Source organism: Colossoma macropomum, unplaced genomic scaffold (genome assembly GCF_904425465.1).
Source record: "Colossoma macropomum unplaced genomic scaffold, Colossoma_macropomum, whole genome shotgun sequence".
Classification (NCBI taxonomy): domain Eukaryota; kingdom Metazoa; phylum Chordata; class Actinopteri; order Characiformes; family Serrasalmidae; genus Colossoma; species Colossoma macropomum.
The window spans coordinates 27,963,679-27,985,719 of record NW_023494789.1 but is presented as its reverse complement, the minus strand read 5'-3'; the positions used below and the strand labels follow the sequence as shown (position 1 = coordinate 27,985,719).

Here is a 22,041-nt window from a genome sequence, read left to right as displayed (position 1 = left end):
CTAACCTGTTGGCAGCAAAATATTTAGCAGACTGGATATGGTGAATCACAGGAAGAGGAAGCCCTGAGAAAGAGAGGGAGCAAGTCCAGAGTGGATATTATCTCCCCCTTCCCTGACCCCTACAAAGACACTGGGCTTTGGCTTAGGCAAAAGGATTATCTAAGCTATGCTACTTCTGCAAGAGCCAAAAGCTGGAAAAGACGTGCTGTCTTAGACTTCAGCCGAGCATTAAATAGCTTCACTATAGAGCAAATCCTGTATACCTTTCCAGTTACGTACATATATTTAACCACATTCATTAACTGGTTTACTTAAAAATGCGTTTCTACCATCACAATATCAAACCTATATTCCTTAATTACTATCTGTTCCCTTGTAAGTTACATAAGAAGTGGCACAAATCATTGCCACTTGTACTAGATAAGCTAAACACTATAATTCTGTTACTCAGCAAACGTAACGTCTGGGAAGCCTCAAGTCCTCAATTATAGTTAAAATAAAGAACAGACGATATTTGAAAGATGATATTTGAAAAAACATTACAATACCACTGAATACAGTAGGTACAATACTGAATAGAATACCATCAAGTACAACAGCAATAAAGACTGCTGGCTGCAAATCTATTTCAAAAAAAGGAAATCAGATTCCCTTAAAGAAGCAGTTTATGTTTGCAGAAAATAATGTTTGTTTTTCCATCTCTTACTTAAAACAAAAATATTTTAACTGCCTTGCTTGGATGCATTTGTAGTGCTCCTACTGTAATCACTATCTTATACATATGTGAAACCCAGGACTGGGAATTAGTGCTCTTCCTTCAGGAAACTCCAGAGTGACCTGGCACCATCTGCTAAACAATGCAGCGCTGCCTAGGCTTGCTGTCACAAAACTGTAAACAAAGGAGGAGAGGGACAGTGGAAACAGCCAAACACAGGCAAAACATATCAGGCTCTTACAGATGGTTGCACTATACTGTGCAAAAATCAGAATCTCATAAACTAATAATTGTTTTCCTTTGTAAGGGCTTGAAGAATAAGATGATATTTGATGAGACTGAGGTTTGAGGTAAACCTCAGTCTTGACTGGCATGTTTGGAAAGGCACTGCAGGCAGCAGTGATGGAGAAATAAAAGGGGTGTCATCCTGCTGGACTCTGCATACTTAGATTAGAATGCTGTTCGCCAACTTTCTTCATTTGTAATCATAAAGGCTGCAGCATAAATTTGAGGGAACATGTGTGTACAGACCTTAACAACAGTTAGTAACAACAAGTTCATTCATTAGTGTAATATGTATAGTACAGTAGCAGATTTAGTTTCTCCTAAACATGTGGCGCTCAAAATGGTCCAAAGTTCTATTCTAATACACCCTTTTATAAAACTTGAGAGCAAGACTTTGCCCTGTGCTGGATGCTGTTTGTGCCGCCTGTATGGGGCAAGTATCTGTGTAACTGTGAGACTGGCTGATTAAATGAAATTCTTTGAAAAGTTATGTCAGAAATTTTTGAAGTATCCCCACTGCCATTTGACATACCCCTGGGGGTATGTGTAACACAGTTTGGGAACCACTGCTTTAGATTAACCAAAAAAATTTACAAATGCCAGCAAGGCCAATAGAAAATCTTAGAATTTAAATCTTATAACTTTACTAAACAACGAATTTCAACACAAAATCTCAAATTTCAACATTATTTTTGCTAAAATGTGTATTTATAATTAAAAATAGAAAGAATACACAAAATAAAAAACATTAGTACAAAACAGATCATAAAAACAATAGTTTATTGAATATTATTAGGGAAAAATGGGGGGAAATGCTCCACTTAAAAACACTTACTGTAAAGCAAAACCATAACTGTATGGCAGTTTATCATTTACAGGATGATGATGCATAAATATTCACACAGTTCAGAGGAATGCAGATGAAATTTCAGAATTAGTAAAAGCATAAATCATTCAGTAAATGAGCAGGATGGATAATTAGGATTAGGTGGGTATTGCACATTACTCTGAGGGTCTTCCTCCCCCAAGTTACCAAATGATTTGAACATTCCGTCAACAATGTACCACCACAATACGCTGATGCATGTTTATTCACCTAGAAGTCAAAGAGCACAACCAAATTATTATTAGACTAAATAAAATTCTTTGACATTGGCAAACATAGCCACCATACACACCCTGGAGGTACAGGTGCAGACTTACAATCAGAAGACCCTGGCAGAAGTGCAAGCAGCAATTTTATTTACTGTCAGACACCCTCAAAAGCACTGCAATGTCTACCAATAAAGCCTGTGAGATTATATGTCTACATCTATTATTTATCTGAAACACTGGACCACATTTAAGTAAAGGATGTCTCACACTTCCGTTAATTTCGTCTTTGCTTGTCCTGCCAAACCATTCCACAGCTCCTTCACTGCACAGCAGCATTACACACAATAACATGAGCCATTGAGTCCCATGAAGCATCTGTCATCAGCATCACAGTGCTATAATCCTCTTTATCTCGAGAACTAGAGGCACTTATTAACAGTGTGCAGAATCTACAGCCAGCACAACCCCCGGATAAACAACTCCACCTGCTCTTTCTGTCAGCCCTGAACCGGCTCTCTGCTGCTTCAAAACAGCTGCTAACCTTTGGTTTGTTATCTACACACTCGCTCTGTTATTATTCCATTTATTATTCCATTTCAGACTTTATTACAATAGAAGGATTTGTCTGTGAATGTTTCACAGCTGACCGATCTGGTATAAATGCCACGGGATAAACTATGCAGCAATTTATATCTCTTTTCTTTTCTACAGATTTTCTGAACCCTGATATCTTACACTCGAAAGCTAAGGATATGCGTCATAAGTCAAACCTAATATAAACTTCACCATAAATAAAAGCCCACTCCTCTATGCCTGCTTTCGCAATGAAGTGTTCTCCAATCCTCTCTGGCTCAGCTCTCAGGCCATCGGTCGTCATGGAGATCATACAAGAGCAATACAGTTCAAAGGGGTCATTAGTTGCTGAGGGGAGCTTTTGCACCCTCTGCTGGGCACTGCAAGTAACTGCCAACAGCTTTAAAGAAATAGTTTAGTGAAAAACCAGACTGACACAAATTTCCCCGTACCACAAATTTGGTCAATAAACATTTATATATAAATAACAGAAGCAGCCACCAATTAGCTTCAGGCAAACAGCATGTCTAAATCAGATTTGCTTATGTGATTTTGAGACTCTAACAGATAGTTATCTATAAAAATGGAAAACATATGGACAAAATTCAGATTTCAAGATGCCTGCTACTGCTGTTTTAGCTGTGTGACATAACTCTGTGTAATTTATTTTATTTCATTAGCAAAACTAATGAAGTGAACTTCAACTACATTGAGTGAGGGGGGAGATCATGTATATTTAATTTTTCACCAAACTATTCAAGAAGTGAGTGAAGTCTTTCCTGACCTGATATGCAGCCATGACAGCATGGGCGTAGTGCCTCCGCCAAACACCCATACAGTGAAGAACACGATGAGCAGCGTGGTGGTGAACATCATCTGGCGTGCATAGGTCGCTGTATCACGGATTGCCAGTGCGAACGCCATCGCCCCTCGTAGCCCTGCATCAGCAGCACACACATAGTGAAAATCATACAAGCACAAACTGAAGTGTATGAACAAAAGAAAAAAATGTGAACATTGTTGATGTGTGTACCCATTCACTATGAATACAGATTTACTGCACTGAACTGCATTCCATCCAACCTTCTGGTGACTAGTTCTTATTATAAAAAGTGCTTAACTGAAAACAGTTTTGACTGATTATGGAGCGATAATACCATACCTGCAAACATCATCATGTGCTGGAAGTTTCCGCCAATTTTGTGTCTGCGCCCCAAGTTAAGCAGGAAGGACAAGGGGTAGATGTTAGATGCTCGGCCGATAAAGATGGCAATCTATCAATCAGGATGAGGTTAAGAAAAAATACAAAAGTAACACACACACACACACACACACACACACACACACACACATACATACACATACACACATACATCATCTCCTTTCAATGGATAAGAAATGCCATAATAGTCCTAGGAGTGGTTATGTAACTGTAAATCATGACCCCCATTTCAACACTACTTTTAACATGCCCTCGCCAATTGTGAGAAAGTGCATCACACCTGCCTGACACAAGCGATTATCCACAGCACAGGGAGGAGGGGAGAGCAAGGAGTGGATTGTTCAATATGAACACACTCACCCTCGGCCAGGTTAACCTCAGTCTGAACATAACGTACCTAAGTCCTGTGAATTCTTGCTTTGTCTGACTATAAGCTTTGATTTAGAACCATGGTGTATTGCTTCTCTTTTTGTTATTATCTGTGTAGCCTTTAAAAAGGCAGCTGTATAGAGAAGAAAAGTCATCAGACCGCCTCCTTACACATTGCAGGTTAAAACAACATAACGTGGCATGTCACTCCTGTATTGAGTTACATGTGACATTACGTAACAGATCCAAATAATTGACAATAAAAGACAGATCTACACTTTTTACAAGTGTTTCAGCACAACGGACTACAAAGTCTGTTGCATGGGAGATGTCAGCTATCACACATCCCACAAAAGGGTGCCGGCATGAAACCATGGGAGTTTAGCTGTATTTCATTTTTCAAGCTATAGAAAAAAATATACTGTTATTACAGTCTATTTGCAGCTGTTATTAAAAAATCCCTATGGAGAAAGAGCTTGCTACATAAAATCACTCAGTATGAGCACAGCAAGTTGAACATTAAAATTTTGAAAAGTTAAAGTATTTTACTGCTATAGTTTATAAACAACTTTGTCCAACTTTTTTGCCATTTGAAAAGGGAATTGTGTTAGAACAAAGTGATTTCTGGGCAAGTTCTGCTGCTGAAGTCGACATTTATGTTCACTCAATCCCTCGCCCCTCCAAGAAGTCATCTAACAAACTTTATTTGAGGACGGATTGGAATGGCCCTTAAGTTAGCATCAGGGACTGACAAGGGCACAGTAAAAGCAGTATGAAAATGGGCAGACAGAAATATCTTTCATCTCGTTTTTAAGTCAATGCGAATCGCAAATCACAAGTTTTCCATTTGCATCATTACATATTTCTGAGTGAAACACATTATTAGAGCGGGTTTCTGAGCTGGCAGAGCATTTTCACTTGATGATAGGAGGGTGGAGAGATGAAATGTATGTTATTTGCTAAATGGTGATGTAATCAAAATACATACAAAGGCAGGCAAACTACTACACTTTATTCAATGATTATAGCTAAACAAGAAATTTGTTTTTTAAACTGTATCGTATGATGCATCATGCTTAATATAACTCAGGACATTAAATAACCAGATTAAAAAAAGGTCAACTTTGATTTCAGATTGACTTTAATGTATATGCATTTATGCATATACAAAGGCCTTAGTGTAGCCTTGTTTTATAATGGATTATTATATTGATTTACATTGACTACAGCACAGTATATCAAGAATTCCCAGTTAGACAAATTACTAATTACTTAAGAGAAAGGTGAAGACTGTCCAATAATACAGGTAAGGGTCATTCAACAGTCTTGATCATTGGTTTATTTTTTTTCCAGCTGAATGGGACATTTTGCTGTGTGAAATACCAGCCCACCTCCAAAGGCAGCATTCTTTAGGTGCAGTTTGCAGGCCTTGATCAAACATAAATTGCTAGCTGAGAGAGAGAAAGGATACGAATGCTCCGACGATAAAGATGGGACTGAAGACGTGGTTCTGGAAGGTGAAAAGAGCCAGCCCCATGTAGGAGAAGATGAAGTTCTCTGCCAGGAAGTGCAGCACCTCAAACAGCTGAAAAAAGTGATGATAAAATAGGTTTATTCATATCTATGGACACAGCACATGTACACAAAAACATGTAGCATGTCTGCAGGAACTCAGCATTCTGTAGTCTAGTGTCTCACCCACCCCACTTCAGCTCTGGTAATTGGGTTAAGAGCATCCCTGAGGGACAAGAACAACCCCAGAGTGTAATCATAGTCTCAAAATTTCCTCCCTCTCAGGCTAGCACAGTGTGCGCTACTTTGTGGAACACTGCAGGGGGTTCTGGCAGTTCTTTTCTCACAGCATCCTGACTGACGGCAGCTACCAGTAGGGGTCTCTTAGAAACCCTCACCAGACTCATCCTCCCCTCCACACTTTTTTCGCTAAATCTTTCCTTTCACCACTCTGCACATGCAGGAATGTAGCAAGTTATTAAATTCACAGGCAGCTGTTCCAACTGCTTTCAGAGAAGAGGCAGCTAGAGAACAATTTCAAGCAAGTACAATTTTACAATTATTATGACTTCACAAGTCAGAACTTAATAGGGCTAAAGGATCTGCTTATTGACAATATATTTTGCTGAGGTCTATCATCAGGTTCTCCAGATTAGAATCCACAGGTCCTCCAGACTGTAGAACAAACTGTAAACAGTTTAAACCCTAGTAAACTGTTTTTTACGCTTCGGCCTAAGTACATCAAATACAGAACATTTCATTTATGTGCCTATTTAAAACATACTAAAGCTCTTCAACTAGCCCAATGGCAAATTAGCTTCAAGATCATGTTGTAAAACCTGCCTACTGCTGCCCCCTGCTAGCCACTGCTGATAACACTGTCGAGGTCTAAGCAAAGGGCACTAAGGGGCAGCACACTGATAGCAAAGGTGGACACAGAGGGCCAACACAAGAGGAAAGAGAGAGAAAAGAACCTGTTTGGTTCGTTTGGTAGACTCCTCAGAGAGATTGTTGTATGTGTAGTGAGCCTGAGTGATCCCACAGAACAGCACTGCTACAACACCTGGAACAGAAAAACAGATAAACACAGCAATAAATTTGAGTCTAATAAATATCGCCAGGCTGAAAAAAACATAACAGGAAAAAGGTAAATAAGAAAATGCACACACATCTGTAAGTTCAACATCCAAATACACTCTATAAAAATAAAGCATGACAAGTAGTGGCACATTCAACTAATATATTGACTGCACTGGTAATTCATGCCTGTAAACGTCAGTAAAAATGTTGAAGATAAATAATGTGGCTGCAAAAAGTATTTGGACATTTGTGCCATTCTTAAAAGTTCACTGGGTCAGGAAACAATGTGTCAAAAACAGACCATTCAAAGACTGTAAATTTCCTTTTTGGAAAAGTATTCTTTCAAAAGTTGGCTGGTGTTTCAGATTGTTATCGAGTTCATGATCCCATTAATGACGCCGAGCTCACCAACACCACTGTAAGAAAAACTGCCCCAGACTTTGACATTTTCACCTCTGCGCTTTACAATCCTCTTACAGCAGTCTGGCTGGAATTCTTCTCCAGGATTTCTCCACACAAAGAGTCTGACATTAGTTTAATTTTGTGCAAAAAGTGAAAAAAAAAAAGTTTCTGTGAAAATAATATCATACTGCTAAATGCAACGGTTAAATGATTTAAAGGGAACTCCACCCATTTCTGGATAATTAAATGGTTATGATTTAAACAAAGTCATACAGAGGGGTCTGGTGGAAACGCTCCACTCCACAGAAACTTACTGAGTCAGAATTGTTCACAGTAGTGGTTATAAGAACCAGACATCACTAAAAGCTACCTCACAGAAAGTTATTAAGTCGGTAAGCTTCTCTACATGAACCGTTTCACAACAAACCACTCTAGATTACTGTATTTACACCTCAACAAGCACATTATGAAAAATCAGTAGAGTTCCCCTTTCCAAATACTTTTTGGGGCCACTGTAAAGATGACAATGGAAGTAAAAACACACACACACACACACACACACACACACACACACACACCTGTGAAGCCACAAGCTTCTGCCAGTAGGAAGGTGCTCCAGGACATGAGGAAGAACAGTGCCGTCTCCAGCAGAGGGAAACAGTGCAGCTTGGTGAATTTAGTGACGTAAGAACAGAGTTAAAGCCTTTAAATACACAGAGATGGAATGAAGCTCAAACAGCCATTAAACACAGCTCACTGATAACAATATCTAACTGCTGGGTCAGAGCTTGAGATTTACAATGTACTGAAAGGATATGAGGGCAGTGACAACTCCAGTGACTGCACCCATAGCAAAAGATCCACTGAAGATCCCCAGAAAAATGCCAACTGATTTAAAGAAGGCGGAGGCATCAAATGTATGAGTGTTTACTCCAGCGGGCTGATAGGCCACAATAGACCTACAGAGAACACAAAACAAGCCAAATTTAAAAATACATAATGAATAATAAATCAATTTACAAGGCCTGTACCTGAAAATACAGGTGGTCATAAATAAGGGTTGTCATGTTGCTTCATGAAGTCAGTGAAGTCTGTTGAATACCAAAAACAAATGTTTTCTACATGAAAGATATATATTTTCTACATTAAAGGGCCTATATTCTATGTCTTTATTGATTTATTCTTTATTTTTTTTGTCTGTATCAAAACAGTCCATTTTTGATCATGTGCCTTTAAGACGGACAGGGTAAAAAACTTCTATTTTGATTGGCTGTCCTGTATTGTGGTAGTGTGGCTGAAACACTCTTCATAACTTGATTCTGTACTGCTTAGGTGGGAATTTTCTAGAAAAGTACCCCAAATGACACACTGATTGTTTTGGCCAGCAGATGGAGCTCAAGGTCAATTCTTCCTAGATTTGGGCACTGACAGCAGTTTTGAAAACATGTGTTTTATCTGTTTCACATTAGATTGTGGAATTTCCCCCACAAAACACACTGACCTTGCAGCCTGGGAAACAGCCAGGAGAAAAAGCAAGAGTGTGTGTGTGTGTGTGTGTGTTTGTGTGTGTACCAGAAAAAGAAGAGGAATAAAGTTTGTGTGTCTGTGTGCGTAGTGTGCACGAGAGAGAGAGAGAACGAACAAGAGAGAAAGTGAGCAAATGAGTTTGGGCAAGCGAGAAAGAGTGACGTGAAAGAGCTTACGACGAGAGGACAATGGCCACAGCGTCGTTCATTACACTTTCTCCAAACAGCAGGGCATAGAGATCCACATCAGCATGGAGCTCGTTGAAGATGGCCAGTACAGTGACTGAAAACACACACAAACAAAAACACACAAAAGTATGACTACGCTGACAATATCCTTACTATATATTCAATTTATTTTGCACAATTAAATTGTTAACCATATGAACCCAATGAAAAAAAAAGAAAGAAAGCCACTTGTTTAAAACGACCAGAGGAGTTAAGACGCACACATATCTCTGCTGGCAAGAGTAAAATCATTTCATTCATTTTAGCGTGCATAACCTTCTTCTGTGTACTACTATGTGTTCCGTCAGTATATAAAAGCTGCACAAGGCTTAATTTCTCGTGCTTATTTAATCTGAGTAAAGGTAATGTGACTCATTTGTGACTTATATTTCTTTTCATGTTTTGAAAAAATGGTAGTTTGTGTCACAAAGTGAATACAAATCTCAGAATTGTCAGCTTTGTTAGATCATATTCTTTACACATCAAATAAATGCAACAAACGCATTAAGAAACTGGATTAATAAGTGAAAAGAGTAGACAAATTGGCAGAAAATGCCTTTTTTTGCATCGGCCTTAAAGGGTTCAGATGTAAACAAAGTCATTCAGAGTGTCTGGTGTGAAATACCCCATTCTAGAGACACTTGCTGAGTCAGAACTGTTCACAGTGGTGGTGAAAGAAACCAGACGTCTAAAGCATTTAACGGTTCTATAAGTTACCTCAAAGAAAGTTACAACAAATGGCTGCAAATACAGTGCCTGAGGGCTGAAATATCTTTTTAATATTTGTTCTGAGATATAGTTTTGGCCTAAAATGTATTTTTTAAAATACATTTATGGTGGTGTAAAGCAAAATAGTACTTTTTCAGATTTCTCACTATTTTACCATTACATGAACACTCAGAAGACATGTAGGCTCACATGTTGTTTTAGAATAAAATGGTTGTATTTGAGCTGTAGACATGGTTGGTCAATAAATGTCTCTACAATGCACTACTTTACTTTGAACCACTCACTGACATCTAACAGCTGAATTGTGCAAAAAATCAGCAGAATTCCCTTTTAACTTATTTTGAGAGCATAATCATCATCATCACTTTTTATTAATGTAGAGCCTGTCCCATGCTCAAGGACGCTTTATAATCATAGAACATGAACACAACAAACAGGAGGTAAACAAAAACAAAAGACATGTCTATCAAATACACAGACATTACATTAAAATACAAGACGCACACTGATAGCATAGGGGAAACAAATACGTACAAAACAGAGATTTAAATAAGGATAGAGAGGAGGCATCCGAGACAGCATAGTATTAATGCCTTCAGAAATCCAATGAAATCAAAGAAAGCAGTGCTTTTTTCAAGAAAAGAGAGGTGAAGCAGAGAATGCAGAAAGCGAAAGAGAGGGACAAAAAGCATTACCTGGATCTGTGGCTGAAATGATGGCTCCAAAAAAGAGGCAGTCTGTGTAGTAGAACTTATCAGTGAGCTGCCCAACCACCTGCATCAGCTTCACCACTCCATACATCATGTTTCTGAAAAACAAGGGAAGCCATTCAAATTCAGGAAGGAAATCAAACAGTTAAAACACTGATTATTACCAAATGTCCTGCAAATTACAGTATGTACACTTCCAGAAAAACAAGCCCTCACTGGATGATTAAGTAGGTCATTTTAAAGATGCCAAGCAGGTTAAGTTCAAACCATTGCTGTAATGCACAGTGTTGTGGACTTACCCAATGACAAAGCAGGAGATGGCTGTGCCCAGGAAAGCGTATGTTATAATGGAGCCCAGGTTTCTGAAGAAGTGCCTCTGGAGGAAGAGAGGCAGACATGCATCACTGTCTGCTCCACAGTGCAAAAACAACTACAGCATTGCTAACCCACTTGAAAATAACAGCCACCTAAACCCAAACAGTGAAGAATCTGGAAAAATGATATTAAGCACTGCATTTAAATGCTTGATCACTGTTCACTCTCATTTTACCAACATCACTGGTTTACCTTTACAGCGTTGCACTAGCAGCTATTTACATCCTTTCATTTTCATCAACTATGTCTTATTAGTTTCGGGGCTGCGAGGCTAATCTAGTTACTACGAAATGGAAGCTTATAGCCACCAATTAGCACTATACAAACCAGCATGCCTAAATCATCACACACTTGCATTAAATTGCTTCATAATTAAGTGGATAAGACACAAACAGTCAAAGTGGTTTTATAAAAAAATGCTCCATTCTAGAGAAACAGAGTTAGAACTGTTCACAGAGATGGAGACAGGAACCAGACTGAAAAATTTAATGCCTCTAAAAGCTACATCACAAAGTTATTTCAAGATATGGTTGTGAACACACCGCCTGTTGGGCAAAACATTGTTTTATGTTTTTAGATAGAAAAACTGTTTTTAAAATTACATGCTGGGTGGACAGGTACATACAGGGTGTTGTAGAGCAAAATTATAAAGAAATCAAATCATGTTTATATTTCAGCAATAGAATTTTACAGAAACACTGAATGGTTGTAACTGCTTGCGACACTGCATGTCTATGCATGTACAGGAGTGTGTGGCTGTAAAATTATTGCTGAACAACAAAATGTTCACTAACAGATGCCACAGATTGCATATGACAGTATCATCAGCGATTTAGCATTTAACAAAGCTACAAGATGAAGCCACACCACAAAGCTGCAACCAAAAGGCTAACAACTCTGCTACTGCTGATTAAACTTTGTCTGTGACAGTGAAACTAGCTCGAGTACACAACTAACACAGAGCATAAAGGACTTAAAATAACAAAGGTTCCTAAAAGATATTCATTCATGCAAACAACAGCACAGGCAAAACTAACAGAATTTATCTTACTCTGTGCTCAGTTTCTCCTGTGCATGCAATGCACAGAATGGACCAGAATTAAACACTCTCTCCAACACAGATTTTTACACAAAAAATTATAAATAAAGAATAAAACGCTAACTGTTACAGCATAAGTTTCCCATGTGCTTTATGTTATAAATATTATGCTCTCAGATTTTAATGGAGCACCAAAGCTCCATTCAACTAAAGCAGATTCATAAGTATTAACATACTCATCGCTGTTTATGCACCGTTCACATGTCTATCCATAATATAGGCCTCGATATAGGTCATGATCATGAAACTTTAGCTTGCCATTTTTTTTGCCATGTAAATAATTACGACAAACAATGTAACTGTCTTCTTTTGTTCAGTGTTTACAACTAGTAATAAGTACAAGGCTACTAGGGGTGGGAATCTCTAGGCACCTCACGATTCGATTCGATTACGATTCAGAGGGCTGCGATGCGATTATAAAACGATTATCGATGCGTCTTGATACATCTTTTTTTTCTGTACAAGATTTCTATTTTCTTACTGTCTGAGGACTTGCTAGTTTTAAAGCAAAGTATTTGTAATGATCCATAATGAATTTACTTCCAATATCTTTTATTAATAAATCAAATGGAAGTGATGTGGCAAGTGAACTAGAAGACTCTTATTCACTGCTGTTGTTTGGACCGCATGAGACGCTGCTGCCACTCATCTGTGATAAAATGCGCTGTTAGGGTGAAATAAGATCCAGTGGTGATGGATGTCCACGCAGCACGTTCCAGCCGTCCTGCCCGTTTTCTTTAGCGATTTTATAACTTCGGTTTTGGTCTCGTTGTAGAGAGTTTGGGGTCACTGTGTCAGTAAAATATCTTCGAGACGGGACGTGTGCAACATAGTGCGAAGAAATTGACTGAGAATTGGCGTGCAGACTTCAGGTCATCTAGCAACGAGGTTTCTCCGAGCGAGTAACGAACAAAAATGGAAAAGAGAAAGACAGACGAACATTTGGAGACAAATGGACTTATTCGCATTTATAAGCAGCGCAGTTGGTTTCCTGGTACGTTAAATCTGCAACAAGAAACTGTCAAACACTAAAAAGTCGCACAGCTCAAGTCAGCTTCTCTCTCAAATTGTCCCGTTCCACCTTAAATAGTGCCACGTTTACGTTCTGGCACCTCAGGCAGAATTTAAGGTGGAACGGGTCAATTCGAACAAGAAGCTGGAGAACAAGAAGCGACTTCAGCCTCGTAAAACAGTCGAGCTTTGAGAGACATTTTACAAGAAACTATTCAACTTTTGAGGAAACGTTTTCTGGCGGAGGTGGAAGAAAAGCGGCTATAGCTGAAGCTTAAAGCAGAGCAAAGTAAATCTGCATTTTCATTTATATTTTTTAGTCTATACTAGAACATTATCACATAATGAGACATACTGGACATTAAATGTTGTGGCTCCCAAGGTGGTTTGATATTTGTTGAAAGGACAAAATGGCTCTTATCATTTGTGCTGTGACTCCTGACCTAACCTGGCTTTTAATGCAGAGGGAGCCGGCCGGATTTCTCGCTCATCCAGTTGTGTTTTTGTTATGTGCGTGTCACAGAGTGTCTAGGCGCTGCACTTACCCACTTACAGGTTCCGCTTTTTGCGTTCCGTCAACATTACGTTATAAATTTAAATTTAGAAAATTGATTTTTTACATTTGTGAATCGATTCAGAATCGTTCACGTCCGCATCGCGATGCATCTAAGAATCGATTTTTTCACACACTCCTAAAGGCCACTGATCCCAACTGACGACAGACATAGCTTGAGCTAAATAAACAAACATTACTCACCACTGCCCTCTAAAAGTGTTCACGAGCACCAAATGAACAAACATTACTCACTGCGGCCCTCTAAAGACGTTAAAGCCACAAGCTATAACTTTCACAGTTTTTTTTCCCCAAGACTCATGATGCATCTCAATATATGCATCTTTTACTTAACTGTATTTGCTGTAAATCAACTGAAACACATCCAATTCACATTATGTTTGTTGCAATGTAAACATACATTATGAACGCTAGAAACTGTGGAAACTGATTGTGGTCACCTCTAAATCATTATGATCGGGTGATTATGTAATAAAGCCTACCACAATATATTGCCATATCAATATTCTGAACACAACCCTGGCAATGTTTCATCTACAAACTCACAACTGGCATTACAACAATGGCATGTGTTCACCATTAATCATGTCGTTGGAAGACTTTACGTAAAACTGCATCTCATCACTGGTGAAAGGCCCATGAGTTCAAGGCATTTTGTTAATGCCAAAGCTAATAAAACTCAAACCTCCCCAGCTCATCTCTCCATGGTTCCATAGTGCAGTGATGTGGGGCAGGCTCCCCTGGGCCTGGCTCTCAGTCTCAAGATGCTGAGTCACCCAGTCCTTGTCTCACCAGCTCCACTTCCACGGGTGGTCAGAGGCAAGTGTGAGAGTGAAGTCTGCCAGCAGTGCACTGAAGCGTTCAACACAGACTGCATTATGAAAATTCTCTAGAGTCATTAAAGCCAACAAAATAGTTCCCATTACGAAGCCCAATCAGAGATATGAATATTATTTGACACAGGAAAAGTTATGTTGGAAAGTTATGAGACTCTGGAGTAGAGGTTACAGCATTAAATCTTGTAGTGCGTTTTACTGCTGTCCTATTAAATCTTTTGCCTTTTTTCATCTGAAACTTCTAACCTTCTTCCTCTTTTCGGTTGAAAACCGAAAGTGCCACTTAGGATCATTTTTGGCTGAAATTGTTTGGTAGCTGAAATTTTGGTACATTCCTCCTCGCAGACTGTTAATCACCTTTACCGACAGCAGGAGGAAGTGTGTGTGTTTGTGGTTGAGGGGGGCCAATTTTAAAAAGGCTTGGAATCAAGTTAATTTACATTTATGTAATGCAAATCAAACATATCAAAATAGCAATAATAACTCTGAACTAAGGTTTGTAACACTTGTGAGTTTAACGAGCTCCTCATTTTCTCAGGGATGGTCTTTCACAGAAGCAACAGCATTAGTCCCAGAGCAGAAGGTGCAGATGCAGAGGCATACAAAGGAAATCCCCGACTATGTCCAGATCAGTTTGTGCTTGTCATGCAGCCCTGGGTAAAAGAACGCCACTCAGACATCCAACATGCATCAAGGAAAGCAGAGAGCATGATGCTAAATCCATGCAGCAATTGCACTACTGACTCTCCACATAGACAGCTCTACTGTCTGCTGACTTGTGTTGCCTCTGTTTGGTGCCAGATATCAACCATCTGCTTTAAATTCTGTCTTTTTCCCCTCCGCTGTCAGGCACACAATCAGCAAAACACTGTTGAAAAGCGTCTCAGTGTCAGCGAGAGAAAGGAAACAGTGTTTATTTCTCTCTCGCTCTCTCTTACTCGCTCTCTTGACAGAAATCACAGAGTATGCAATTTTATATGAATTCACATGCAAAACATGAGTGAGTGAATAAAAATTTAAAAGTGATAGTTTGGTTAAAAAAAGAAAAAAATTCGAAATTTTCTCCTTTGCCCAAATAAAGTCGATCAGCGAAGACATGTTTGGTCTAAAATTTGCTTCTAGCAGTGGAGTTACAAAGCTTATAGCCCGCCAATTAGCATCATGCAAACCACAAGCCTAAATCACACTTTGTCGAGTTGTTAAATAAATTCAAATAGACTTGCTCATGTGGTTTTTGATATTGCATGACTTGCTCTCTATAAAAACAGAAAAAGCATACTGCATAGCTAAAAACAGTGGTAGCAGCCACCTTGAAGTCTGATTTTTACCTACACTTTTGTCCATTTTTATAAATAAAACATGTTACACAGTGTGAGTAACTGATCAGAAAGCCTACATTTGGAATAAAGGCACTATCATGTAAATTTCTCCCTTTTTTTTTTAAACTAGCACTTTAAGCATGTACAGAATTGCAGGGTGCAGCCTGTGAAAAACTCTCTCTCATTCACACGTTTCAAATAAAGTCAACCCTCCAAGACTATAACAAGACTGGAACTTACACATTTCAGCTACCACTAGAAAAAAGACGCTGGACTTGATATCAGGTATTACATTACCATGACCACGCATTACTAATTTCACTGGTTTGGAATCTCCCTGGATTTCTACACCCACCAAAGCAAAAACAGTAAAGAGGCTTAAAGAATACTGTAAGCTGTGGAAGTCACAAGATGCCACTCTTTCTCACAAAACCATGTTTTTGATTACATATGCAATACTCCAAATATTAAACTGCACACACAGAGCCAAGCAGTGTTCCAGAGGAATATGCAGGATTTAGTGTTTTCAACATGGCTTGAAACAAAATCAGTTAATTTTGTGAAACGAAAGCAAATAATGCAGCCCAAAACTTGAGTGGATACACATAGCTGATAGCATCCTAAATCAATAGTTCATAGTGCTAAACAAAAGTTAACAATGTATATTCAAAACCCACAGCAATTTATGAACACACAAACACTATGCGCAATGATTTTGTCAGAACACATCTGGCAAATCTGCATGGCAGACCACTACAAACGTAGAAAATCAAAGGCCCTTTTTAAATAAAAGACCCTTTGTTTGCCAGGCAAGCATGGAGGTCGTGCCTGTTGTAAAAATACCATACAGAACACTGGTGGAAGGTAACTGAAGGGAAGTGAAAGACATCTGGACTTCGCTTCCGCAAAAAAGCTGTTCATTACTAACACGCAATCAGCATTTTTTTAACCAACAAAGGCAGTTCTCTGCTCTTAACTAGCCAAATTCCCCAATTTCCAGCAGTTGTGTTTTCACCCAGGCAAAAGAGAGAGAAGCAGGGCCTATTCCACTATCATGTGTCCATTTCAAAATGCAAAGGATGCAGCAGCAGGGAAACCATTCATGAACGCTCTGCTGAACAGCAAAACAAAGGATGACAACCCAGCCATGAGAGCCAAGTCTGACATTACTGCTCAGAAGAGTCTCCCTCCAGCTACAACACTAGCTTACCTTTTTAAGGCTGTATCCAGCATGGAAAATGATGGGAGGTAGCAAGATGTTGAAGAACACCTCTGGGTCAAAGGTGACCTGTAAAACAACAAACAACATTTATTTGCAATTTCAAAAGATGGATTAAATGTATGTTTACATCAGCTACAAATTAGCTTAACAATGCAGACATACACACACATAATCACATAAACTGAATTAAAGAGGTCCCCTAAATCTTGCTGTACATTGTGCTGGACAGGGCGCCAGAGGTAAACAAAAACAAACCAAAAGAGGCTGCCCCTAGTTAAATACACTTAGTTTAAGAAGCAGTTTGGCAAAAAAGTGAAATTTGGACAATTTTCTCCATAATCCAAATGTAGCTGATCTGCCAAGACGTTTAATGTCTGAAGTTCGTTTCTTCAGTTTCACACTGGAGCCACGAGGCTAACGTAATGTAATCTAACAAATAAAAGAAGATTATACACGACCAGCTAGCATTTTGAGAACCGCATTCCTAAATCAACACATTCTTCCCTCAAACCGTGTTCTCTGTTACAGGAATGGTTTGGCGAAAAATCTGATTTACACAATTTTTGACTTTGTCCAAACATAATCGATGAAGATTATGGTGAAGACATGCTTTCTGCCCAAACTCCTTCTGTAGTTCAGTGCACTCACTCCTCTTCATTAGGTTCTTGCACACTTATCAGTGTGGTTCAGGACCTAGTATGACTTACTGTAAACTATAAAAATAAAACTTCATCATGCAGCTGCAGCAGGCAGCCATTTTAGACAACAAATGAACAAAGTTTTGTTGATCTTAATAGGTCACAGTAGGCCTGAGTCATACTGAATCCACATCAACAAGTCTGTATGACTTAATGAATATGTGGATGCGGTTTGAGAGTTTTATATTTATGAAAAAGATCTGGGTCACTACTGACTTGTGTTTTTTAGCAAAGTGAGCCTCATAGCACCAGTGCTAAGCTAAAGAAGCAAAACTCAGACACCAAACATGCCATGGCTGATAAACTACGTCTGAGGTAACTGTTCTTTATAAAATTAAAATTCTGAAATACATTTAGATAAAAACATGTCATACAGTGTCAGATACCAAATAAGCAACACTGACATTATCACAACTTGACATGGTTTGAGGCAAGCATGTGATTTAGGCATGCAGTTAGCTCAACGCTAAATGGGATATTAGCTTTCATTATGTTTTAGCTTTATCAGCCTCAAAGCTCCAGTGTAAAACGAAAGAAGCAAACTTAAGACTCTAAACAAGTCTTAGCAGAATAGCTACATTCAGGGTGGGGGAGGGGGGTGTTTTGACCATCTTTTACTTTTAGGGGTTGGGTTTGTGAATGTGTGTGTGGGTGTATGTGCTCTTTCAGAAGTACCTTACGAAGCATGTCGTTCTGCTCCACATTGTGTATCTCGCGGGAGTTGATCTCACCCTTCAGTGTGTACTCAAAGAATTTGCCACTGACATTGAGCAGCAGGGTGCTGACCGGACCCTCTTTCAGAGAGCAGCTGGGGGGTGTTTTATTGTGGTAACTGGTGGAGGGGATACCATACCGCAGGATCACACCTACCAACAAACCTGTGGACAAAGAGAGATCAAGGTCAAAAACAGGCCCATCAACAGTTGTCAAATAATGGAAAGCAACCCTGTGCTCAGATAAATACACAGTTTCAGATTTAAATCCACTCAAAACAGGGTGAGACACAAATTAGAAGAACAATTTTCTTCCTCCAATGTGAAGTCCCTGTGTGTCATGCCTAATTTTGGTTTAAAAAAACCAAGATTAATCAAAGTCTAATGTCAATTAATACAGACATTAAGGGGGCTTTATCAGAGTGCTGGGCCAGATCTGTCAGGAAAACCAAATCAAAAGTGTTACTGTTCATATTATTCCCCTGAACAAAATGAAAAATCGGTTTAAATATAGATTTTTCTAACTTAAAGCAGATATGCTAATGTTAGCATTCTGAAATTCCAAGAAGTAAGAAGTAAGAGTAAAAGCAAGCAATTAAAAACAAAAATTCACAGATTCGTCAAATTCACTGAATCAAAACTGGTCCAGTGAAGGTTTTGACCTTAATATATATCTCTCTCATTTTCACTGGCTTTATACCGAGCTGCACTATTAGTTGTTTTCAGACGTGTCACACTTCAGTGGTCGCACTCCAAGATTTAGGACCAAAAATTCTGATACTCTCTGAAATTTATCGCAAGCTGTCTTTGGCCACAAAGGCACTAAACTGGTCACCATGGAGCACATCACATTAAACACTCAAAGACTGTCGATTTTGATTCACAATCAAAGAATTCTTTCATCGTTTGCAATTCTTGTCTAGAGCAGCATTTTCGTGACGAAAACTGTGCAGTGTAAACCTGCCTTAAGGCCAACAAAGGGCACACTTTGATGAGGACAGCAAGGGAATTAGGGGCACCTTCTGTGTTTCCTACACTGGATTTAACAGATTAGAACTTCTGACCAATAAATGTTTGTGTATTGGCACAGGCATTTACAGGGCCCTTCACAAATACTGGCACCCCTGTTAAACATGAGCAAAACTGGCTGTACAAAGCATTTTATTGCTTATCCTTTTGATCTTTTATTAAAAATATTTATGTTAACTCTAACTTTTAATTGAAGGACAAATAGTAATAGAAAAATTTTCTTTTTATAATAACTTTTCTTTCATGATATAAATGTTTCTCAAATTGTGCCACAAATGTAGGCAGCCCTTCATTTAATACTTCATTGCTTCCCTTTGCAATGATAACAGCTCTGAGCCTTCTCCTTTAACGCTTAATGAGACTGGAAAACACATGGAAAGGGAACTGAGACCATTCCTCCCTACAGAATGTCTTCAGTCTTCTCAGATTCCAAGGTTAATGCTTGTGGACTCTCCTCTTAAGCTCTTCCCTCAAGCTTTCTATGGGGTTTAGGTCAGGGGACTGAGATGGCCATGACAAAACCTTGATTCTGTGGTCAGTGACCTATTTTTGTGTTGATTGTTGGTGTTTGCTTTGGCCCAGTGTCCGGCTGGAAGATCCAAACTGTGGCCCAGTTTATGTTTCCTGGCTGATGCGGTTTTGAGGTGTTGATTCAATATCTGCAGACACTTGAGTCTTTGGTACCATGCATCCGAATAAACCATCCAGGGCCGTCGGAAGAAAAGCAACCTCACATCACAAACTCACCTCTGGTGTTTGTTGCAAAAAAGCCTTATTTTGGTCTCATCTAACTATAGAACACAGTCCCACTAAAAGTTCCAGTTAACGTCTGGCAAACTCTAGGAGCTTGAGTTTGCTGGCCCTTGACAGCAAATGCCTCCATCTGGCAACCCTCCCAAATAAGTCTGATTGTAGTTTGGGAGACGTTCCGACCTCAAGACCCAACTAACGTCTGCAATTCTCCATCTGTGGTCCTTGGAGATTCTGAGGCCACTTGAACCATCCCTTCACTGTGAGTAGGGTCAATATAGATTCTTAACATCTCTAGTCACTTTAAACTTATTAATTCTTGCCTGATAGTGGAAATTGCCAACTCTTTAGCTATTTTCTTCTAGCCATTTCCTGTTTTGTGCAGCTCACCAACCTTTTGTTGCACATCACTGCTGTACTGTCTGGTCTTTCTCATAATGATGGATGACTAAGGGAATTTTTACACAGGGACAGGAAACAGGACAGTAATTTAAGTGCTCCTATTAAATCAGGTGAACTTTAAAACATAAACTATGAATGGGAATATACTTCAGTTAGATTTCACGCTTAAGAATTTCTATGGGTGCCAACAATTGGCGCATATAGATTTGAGAAAAATATTTCATGACAAGATTTAGGTTTAGTTTTTTTTCCAATCACTGTACCTCAATTAACGGTTAGATTCCTGTAAATATTTTAAACGAAAGATTAAGACAATCAATAAAGAATATCTGTGGAAGGCGCTGTCTGTACATGAAAAATATCTGGTATCAGCATCAGCCCACAATTACCACATCATGGCAACCCTATATAGAATTTAGAAAGACCAATTTTGCTGAACTTTTCCTTTAACCTTATAAATGTCATTTCCTTTAGCACTCAGAACTGTGCAACAGCAGAAAGACAGAATCTCAGAATCTTACAGGAAATGCCATTTGTCACCCTCTCTAACTTCACTGCACTGCTAGTGCACATACAGTGCGCACCCAAAAACACACACAGCACCTTATCTCAGTGAGGGTGCATTATGAGTGTACGCGCCCACTGTGTCAAACCAGATTTTAATTCAGCACACATGCATGCTCACCAGCCATGCACTGCTTCATTTAGGGAAAAAGTCACAATACACACTGCAAATACAAATAGATCCAACACAAATAATAGCATTAGCACTAAGGAAAAGGAAAATGATGACCTTGGAGATGATTATAATGTGAGAGTCATTGTTATTACAGCTGAAGTTTGCAGGGTTTCTAGCCTTGCAGAGTCCAGGCCTCAGAGAGACAGCTCACATTTCAGTAATCACCAGACTTAAGTCTGCCATATAACTGGATTAGCAGAGGTGTGTGCACGTGTGCATGTTTGTGAGTATAGACTGAGCACAGTATAGACAGATTATAGACTGTGGATTGTTCACACAGACCTGATTAAGCTACAGAATGATACACATTCACTGTGCATACACAAAGACACATGTCCAAGCAGTTTTCTGACCATTCATCATGATATTTCACCATAACGTAAAAGGTAGCCGGTATTTTCAAATTCTGTTAAATGAGGAAAAATACCAAAAATTAAGGACTGGCAACTAAATGCGCGTGCGCGTGCACACACACACACACACACAAAACTCACAAACAGTGCCCGTGCTGTGTACTGTCAGGTCCTAGGCTTAAATCAGCATAGGGGGGCATTAGTAATTGGGTTAGAGCCCCAGCAGCACACTCAGAGCCAAGCAGGGGCAAGCACTGACCTTGGCCACAGCCTGCCTAGTATCCAGCTAATACAGCTTAGTGCTCTCACACAGGCCACTGCAGGAGGAAAACGCTCAGTCCACTAAGTCCACAGAACAGGAAAAACACCCGCCTTACCAAAGTGCCGCTGGCTAATTTCAGCTGTGTGTGTGGCAGAGATGGCATAGTGATACAGAAAGTCCCTGCAAATCCTCCTAAACTCTCAGTGGGCTGAC

At 39.3% G+C, this 22,041-nt stretch overlaps 1 protein-coding gene across 1 annotated transcript in view; it reads right to left on the bottom strand.

Annotated features, from left to right (window-relative positions):
- The window catches only part of slc9a7 (solute carrier family 9 member 7), a 60,530-nt gene that overhangs the window by 30,069 nt on the left and 8,420 nt on the right, over positions 1-22,041 (bottom strand). The window contains exons 2-12 of the mRNA XM_036570719.1: positions 18,256-18,458; positions 16,871-16,948; positions 10,746-10,822; positions 10,432-10,544; positions 8,957-9,062; positions 8,071-8,212; positions 7,832-7,937; positions 6,746-6,834; positions 5,731-5,844; positions 3,831-3,942; positions 3,453-3,606 (exon numbers count right to left, since the gene is read on the bottom strand). Coding sequence (XP_036426612.1) covers positions 3,453-3,606; positions 3,831-3,942; positions 5,731-5,844; positions 6,746-6,834; positions 7,832-7,937; positions 8,071-8,212; positions 8,957-9,062; positions 10,432-10,544; positions 10,746-10,822; positions 16,871-16,948; positions 18,256-18,458 — 1,294 coding nt within the window. The remainder of the gene's footprint in view (positions 1-3,452; positions 3,607-3,830; positions 3,943-5,730; positions 5,845-6,745; positions 6,835-7,831; positions 7,938-8,070; positions 8,213-8,956; positions 9,063-10,431; positions 10,545-10,745; positions 10,823-16,870; positions 16,949-18,255; positions 18,459-22,041) is intronic.